Source organism: Silene latifolia, chromosome 6 (genome assembly GCF_048544455.1).
Source record: "Silene latifolia isolate original U9 population chromosome 6, ASM4854445v1, whole genome shotgun sequence".
Taxonomy (NCBI): Eukaryota; Viridiplantae; Streptophyta; class Magnoliopsida; order Caryophyllales; family Caryophyllaceae; genus Silene; species Silene latifolia.
In genome coordinates this window covers 25,667,242-25,675,620 of record NC_133531.1, presented here as the reverse complement: position 1 = coordinate 25,675,620, position 8,379 = coordinate 25,667,242, and the positions used below count along the sequence as shown (strand labels likewise).

The 8,379-nt window shown below is 40.0% G+C and overlaps 1 protein-coding gene across 1 annotated transcript; it reads left to right on the top strand.

Moving 5' to 3' along the window:
* The first annotated feature begins 7,640 nt into the window (after window positions 1-7,640).
* LOC141587897 (uncharacterized) lies at window positions 7,641-8,162 on the top strand. The gene has a single exon (XM_074409361.1). The coding sequence runs from the start codon at window positions 7,641-7,643 to the stop codon at window positions 8,160-8,162; it is 522 nt and encodes a 173-aa protein (XP_074265462.1).
* Window positions 8,163-8,379: the final 217 nt, after the last annotated feature.

Genomic DNA, 8,379 nt, shown 5'->3' with positions numbered 1-8,379 from the left:
ATATTATGTGAGGAAGTTTTGAAAACTTTACCTTAAAACTCATAAACTTTGTAACAAAGTTCATAAATTTTCTAATAAAGCTTAAAAAACTATAACATCAGTGTTAGACAAAGTATATTGTGTGAATATTTTGTAATATACTTTGTCATATTTGTATTAGTTATTAGAAGTAATGATATCGTTTATATTAGGTTAGAATATCGTCATAAGCCTTGTATATAAACTCTTATGTTCATTCAATAATACTCAAGCATTATAATCTTTCATGGTATCAGCTTCCTAGGGCAAACGATCTCCTTCTTTCGCTTCCGCTACCCTAGCCGTCGTTCTCACACGACCAATTTCATCTCGACCTCTCGTCATTCAAACGACCTCACGTCACCATGCCTGACAAGAAGTCGTCTTCCTCTTCTCCTTCTTTCCACCCGGCTTTAGCCGTAGCCAACATCCGCAATCATATCTCCGTCACCCTCGGCATGGATAATGATCAATATCCGCTGTGGGTCGCTCTTTTCACGAATCACGCCAAGGCTACTCGCGTGCTTCATCATATCATCTCCTCGAAGGGCATATCAATTGGCCTATCACCTGATGATGATAAAGAGTTATGGGAGACAATTGATGCGACGGTCTTGCAATGGATCTATGCAACCATCACAAATGACCTCCTCGAAACCATTGTTGAAGAGAACTCGACTGCAAATGAGTGTTGGGATAGAATTAAAAATATTTTTCATGATAACCAACATTCTAGAACAATCACACTCGAGCAAGAATTTTCGCATATCTCTATGGAAGATTTTTCGACCGTCTCTACCTACTGCCCAAAAGTATCGCTGATCAACTCAAGAATGTCGGTTCTCCGGTAAGTGACAGTCGTCTCGTTTTGCAATTGGTTTCTAGTTTTTCCCCTGCCTACAGTGGTGTAGGTACTATTATCCGCCAAAGCAACCCGCTTCCTCCCTTCTATCGTGCTCGCTCTATGTTAATGCTAGAAGAAGCAGGAATAGCGAAGCAATCTGCTACTGGTGCACTGTCGGCTATGCTCGCAAAGAATACTGCCGATGGCGAGTCAATCCTTGGCCGACCTCCTGCCCCTGCTCAAAATAAATCCAACAAGAATTGGAACAAGAAGAAAGGGGGAAATAAAGGTGGTGGCAAAGGTAACAATGGAGGCAAAGCATCGTCAGGTAATAATGAAACTGGCCAAGGCTCGGTTTCGCAAACACCCTCTGCTCCTGCCTCCCCTTCGTCGGGTGGTTATGGTCCATGGCAATGGCCTCCACCTCAATGGAGGTATCCTCCATGTCCATACCCGACAGCTCCTTGGACTAGGCCTTCTGTTTCTCGCGTTTTTCCATGCCCGAGACCACAGGCGTATTCTGCCGAGTCTCCTCCTACTCCACCTGACATCGAGGCTGCGATGTACACGTTTGGATTGACTCCACCTGATCCACGGTGGTTTATGGACACCGGTGCTACATCTCACATGACATCGGACACGGGTAAACTCTCTTCTTATGTTAATAAGAGTATTAAACATGGAATTCTTGTCGGAAATGGTCAATATGCGCCAATTAACGGGCCTGGCAGCACTGTTTTACCAAAACCGAACCCTCCTTTCGCCCTCAATAATGTTCTCCACGTATCCAAACTTGTTAAAAACTTAGTGTCGGTCAGAAAATTCACTACTGATAATTCCGTTAGTGTCGAATTTGACCCCTTTGGTTTTGTTGTGAAGGATTTCATGACGGGGACACGACTCATGAGGTGTGATAGTCAGGGCGAGTTATATCCGTCTCTAGTATCAAATCAACTCCTTCCCATGCGTCTTTTGCTGCTATTGCACCTTCTCTGTGGCATGATCGATTAGGACATCCCGGAGCTCCAGTTTTCAATTCTCTTCGACGTAATAGTTTGCTTAATTGTACTTCGTCCAACAATAAGTCTATTTGTCATGCTTGTTCTATTGGAAAAATTATCAAGTTACCATTTTTGCCTTCTATGACACGCACGTCTATGCCTTTTGATATTATTCATAGCGATCTTTGGACCTCTACGGTTCCTAGTTCATCGGGACATCGTTACTATATATTATTTCTAGATGATTTTACAATTTTTTTGTGGACATTTCCAATTGCTAAAAAGTCACAAGTCTACTCTATTTTCGTAAATTTCAGAAATTTTATCCGTACTCAATTTGAACGAGAAATAAAAACTATACAATGTGATAATGGGAAGGAATATGTTAACGGTCCGTTTTGGGATTTTTGTGCTAAACATGGATTGTCGTTTCGACTGTCTTGTCCACACACGTCATCCCAAAATGGCAAGGCCGAACGTAAAATCCGCTCCATTAATAATATTGTTCGTACTTTACTTCTCCATAGCTCTGTCCCTCCGTCTATGTGGCATCATGCGTTACTGTTGGCGACTTACTTGTTAAACATTCTTCCTAATAAACAGCTTGACTACAATACTCCTCTTCATATGCTATACAATAAAAGACCGTCGTATTCTCACCTTCGCGTTTTTGGTTGTTTATGCTACCCTCTTATTCCGTCGACCACAATAAATAAGCTTCAAGCTAGGTCATCTCCTTGTGTTTTTATTGGTTATCCCGAACATCATCGTGGGTATAAATATTACGACATAGCATCAAAGAAAATTACCATCAATCGTCACGTCATTTTTGATGAATCCCAATTCCCTTTTGCTCGGATTAATCGTCCTGACTCACGACCATATGATTTTCTTGCTACTGACATCTCCCCGTATGTAGTTCACCACACAACCAGTCCCCTCACACAAACCCAACCACCACCTGAGTCATCAACCCCAGCCACGGTGTCTGCTTCACCCATGTCCTCCCCGCGTCAAAGTACCCCTGCCACCACACCTGCCCGTGTTCCGAGCCCTACATCAGTTTCTTCTACCCCACAAAATGACCCTGCCTCGCCCATCCCACCACCCATTGCGTCTAAAGCTGTCACTAGAGGTGATCACGGTATTAGGAAACCAAACCCGAGGTATAATTTAAATACCACCGTGTCTATTTCCCCAATACCCAAAACTCCCCTACTCGCGCTTAAAGACCCGCATTGGAAATTGGCCATGGACGATGAGTATAATGCTCTAATTAGCAATAAGACATGGGAGTTAGTCCCGCGTCCCTCTAATGTGAATATTATACGGTCTATGTGGATTTTTCGTCATAAGTTTAATTCTGATGGTTCCTTTGAAAGGTATAAGGCTCGTCTTGTAGGTGATGGCAAAACTCAACAGGTAGGAATTGACTGTGGCGAGACTTTTAGTCCGGTTGTTAAGCTCGCTACAATACGTACAGTGCTCAGCTTGGCTCTATCACGAAAGTGGTCCATTCATCAACTCGATGTAAAGAATGCATTTCTTCATGAGAATCTCAATGAAACCGTCTATATGCATCAACCCATTGGATATCGTGACCCACGTTTTCCATCTCATGTGTGTCTTTTGCGAAAATCGTTATACGGTCTCAAACAAGCTCCGAGAGCTTGGTATAAATGTTTTGCAGATTTTGTGGCTAAGCTCGGGTTTCTTCAAAGTAAGTGTGATCATTCACTTTTCATTTACCGCACTACCTCAAACGACGTGGCCTGTCTTCTTCTCTATGTCGATGACATAATACTGACCGCTTCCTCGGACTCATTACACCAGTCTCTCATGGCTAGTCTTGGTTCTGAATTTGCCATGAAAGACCTCGGGTCACTGAGCTATTTCTTGGGCATTTCTGTCACACCTCGTCGAAATGGTCTGTTTTTGTCACAAAAGAAGTATGCGGAATCTATTTTGGAACGTGATGGCATGGCTGCTTGCAAAGCCTGCCCAACCCCGGTGGACACTAAGTCCAAGCTCAGCTCCACATCGACCACGGCCTGTGATGATCCATCTTTATATCGAAGCCTTGCGGGTGCCTTACGGTATCTCACGTTTACAAGGCCAGACATTTCGTATGCGGTTCAACAGGTATGTCTCTTTATGCATAACTCGATGGAGTCACATATGAATGCTTTAAAACGAGTGCTTCGCTATATAAAGGGCACAACTCATTTTGGTTTATATCTCGGGTCTTCACCTCCTACGACCTTGACATCGTATACCGATGTTGATTGGGCCGGCTGTCCGGACACTCGCCGGTCCACGAGTGGTTATTGTGTCTTCTTAGGTGATAACCTCGCCTCATGGGCTAGTAAACGGCAGCCTACACTATCACGCTCAAGTGCTGAGGCGGAGTATAGGGGTGTAGCTAATGTTGTGTCGGAGTCTTGTTGGCTTCGTAATATTCTTGGCGAACTGCATCACCCCCTCGCAAAGGCTACCCTTGTCTATTGTGATAATATAAGTGCCATTTATCTCGTTGGCAACCCGGTTCAACACCAATGTACTAAACACATTGAACTCGACATTCATTTTGTCCGAGAAAAGGTTGCACGCGGTGATGTGCGAGTTCATCATTTTCCATCTCGATCTCAAGTGGCGGACATTTTCACAAAGGACCTCCCTGCGATTCTTTTCAATGATTTTCGTTCCAGTCTCAACGTTCGTGAACTTCCCGATTCGACTGTGGGGGTGTGTTAGACAAAGTATATTGTGTGAATATTTTGTAATATACTTTGTCATATTTGTATTAGTTATTAGCAGTAATGATATCGTTTATATTAGGTTAGAATATCGTCATAAGCCTTGTATATAAACTCTTATGTTCATTCAATAAAACTCAAGCATTATAATCTTTCAATCAGTGATACTACCACAAAACAATCAACAAATCTCGCTTACGACCTCTCACAACCAGTGGCGGAGCCAGGATTTGAACCCATCGGGGGCGAAAAATTTCAGCGGGAGCGAACGAGTTGTGGTATAAGGGGAACTCGAAATTTTTTCGAAAATTTCAACTAAAACTTTTGCGATTTCCATCCGCCAGCGGGGGCGAGCGCCCCTGCTAGCCCCCCTAGCTCCACCACTGCTCACAACCCCTCTTTCACTTGCTCTCCCACTTCAAACTTGTAAAAGGTCAAAAGTTTCTGACGAAAAATGTACGTCACAAATGAAAATTTGCCCATAACAACCGGTAGATTGTCTAAAAACATCAGATGTATAAATAGTATTTTATGCGTGTAATTTTGTATATAATAATATAACAATTGTTGACAAAGCTCATAGATTTTCTAATAAAGCTTAAAAAAAACTATAACCTCAATGATACTACATTACTACCACAGAACAATTAGTGGATTGTCTAAGAACTTCGGTGAACACACAATACTTGATGCACCTAACTTGCCTTATCTAGTGCCACGTGGCTAACATTTTTTTTTGTTGTTGTAACAAATCAGCGAGATTAAGGCCCTATTCTTTCCTAGGCTTATTTTCACTTATTCGATTCATTCGATTATTCGATTCGATTCTTTCATTTCCACTCTATTCGATTCGATTCATTTCAAATTCACTCCATTCATTTCAAATTCACCACTTGATTCCAAATTCCACTCAATTCAGCCAATTTCAATTTTGCGAATCTTAAACTTAATACGAGTAGTTTTTATTAATATTATATACTCCCTCCTATTCACTATATTCTTCCCTATTTCCTTATTCGGATTATTCGGGTTTTCTTCCCTATTTTCTTTTTTGGGTTGATTTGTGTGGTCCAAATTAAATTGCATGTGGGGTAGTGTGTTTTGTGTGGTCCAAATTCACTTTCTTATTTCTTGTGCAAAAAGGAAAGGGGAAGAATATAGTGAAGAAGAGGGAGTATTTATTATTATTATTATTATTATTATTATTATTATTATTATTATTATTATTATTATTAATTCATCATCATCACCATCATCATCATCATTAATTTATTATTAATTAATCATCCTCATTATTGTTATTATTATGAATATTATGGTTATTAAAATCAATAATATTCATTACGCGACGGTGTTGACGATCTAATGGTTGTGGTCGATCGCCACCGTGAATCTCCTGCCAACCACCGCCTGCCACTTCTGGTTACCACCACCGGCCTCCCTTGACTGGCTTTGACCAAGCACCATTGACCGTTGACCGACTTTGAACGGTCAATCACCACCGTTAATCGCCGCCGAAACCGGTGGGGTTGACATTTTCGGCGGGTCAATGTCGGTCAAGTGGTCAATTATGTTTGATTGGGTGTGATAGATTGTATAATAAAGTTAATCACAACCCTTAGATTAGATTTTGTGGTGTTAGATCTAATGGTTGGGAAGTCTTCTCACCATTTCTCACCTTAAGGGTTGTTCTCATATAATAATAATAGTAATAATAATTGTAATAATAATAGTAATAATAATAATAGTAGTAGTAATAATAATAATAATAATAATAATAATAATAATAATAATAATAATAATAATAATAATAATAATAATAATAATAGTTAGTATTAATATTAACGGTAATGATAAATACAGCCCTAAGGGCTGTATTTAAGAACTAAATTACATCCCAAAATGGAATTAAATTAAGAATTTATGACACAATTACGCGTAAATTGATGTCATTAATGCTTGATTTAAGGTTTTCATTCCTTTTTTTGGCACCTTAAATACAGCCCTAAGGGCTGTATTTATCATTTTCCTAATACTAATATTAATATTATTTTAGTTCAATTTAGCTCCAATCAGCTTAGTTCAGTTCAACTCTATTCATTTGATTCAAATTTCGGCTCCATTCGATTCGATTCAACTCGATTCGGTTTAGCTTCGATTCGATTGATTCGATTCGGCTTCATTCGATTCACTCAATTCGATTCAAATTAAAAAACCAGAAAGAACAGGGCCTAAGTCTAACGATCCTCCATCAAATCAAATTCATTAAAGGAGATCAAGTCCATCAACAAACCTTCCCGATCAAATAAATGATGATTGTACGTATCAATCTAATGTCAAGCACCCAAAAACATGCAATGTAGAGTGAAGAAAGATCAAGACATTGAAGGAGATCAAAGTTTATTAATCTATATATGTTTGTAAGGCAACCATGGTTGATTTCATCAAAAGCATAAATCAATGATTCTCATGCTAACGAAAATTTAAGTTTCCATGGGTAAGCAAGTTATAAAAATTAATTTTCCACCGATAAGAAACTATAATACGTCACACGAGATCATAACAAACTAAAATACAAATTACAATCTCAGGAACCTAATTTGTACCCTAACCTTTACTAATAAAATGAGTAAGACAACAATATCATCAACTTCAAAAGATATATAAAGAAAAATGAGATATCGTCACTGGCGATTTCTTAACATTGTTCTCAATTTTTTTCGGCCTTAGATTTTCTGTTAGAATATATTGTATATATTCAGTCAAATATTCACATATTATCTTCCCTAATTTGTAGCACCTAATTAGGTAGTTTAAGATATGTTCTCATGTAATTTAGGAGGAAATATCTCTTCTCATCTTTGTATTTATACTCACCAATTAACATCAATGAAAGCAAGCATAACATCTTTCATGGTATCATGTTTTCTTTCTTAATTTCGATATCGCTTCCGCAATTTTTTTCTCTCGTCCTCACGACAACATCTTCTTCTTCCTTCTTGATCCAACTCTCAATTCACCATGACCATTCCAGAAACATCAAAAACCGGCAACTCTTCTCCTTTGCCCTCGGTTTTTGCCGTCAGTAACATCAAAAACCATGTCTCCGTCACACTCGGTATGGACAATGATCAATATCGTTTGTGGGTTGCTCTTTTCACCAATTATGCTAAGGCAAATCGTGTCTTACATCATATCATCGATCCGAAACAAAAGGCTCCTAAGCCTAAGACCGATGAAGAACAAGAGTTATGGGACATCATTGATGCGACGGTTCTGCAATGGATATATGCAACGATCTCTACGGATCTATTTCAAACCGTGGTTGAAGATGACTCCACCGCCATGGAGTGCTGGGATCGCATTCGCGATATTTTTCAAGATAATCAACACTCGAGAGCGGTGACTCTCGAGCAAGAAATTTCTCACGCTATGATGGCAGATTTCTCTACTGCCTCCGCGTATTGTCAACGTCTTAAGAATCTTGCCGATCAACTCAAGAATGTTGGCTCTCCCATTTCTGACACCCGTTTAGTGCTTTAATTGGTGTCAGGATTGACGGACGCATATCATGGTGTGGGTACTATTATTCGGCAGGCTTCACCGTTACCACCATTATATCGTGCTCGTTCGATGTTGACATTGGAGGAGGCAGGGTTCGCGAAACAGGCTGCAGCAGGTGCTCTTTCGGCCATGTATGCGAATGCTACTGATGCTTCCCCAACTACGTCGATTCTTGGTCGTCCTCCTTCACAAGGGA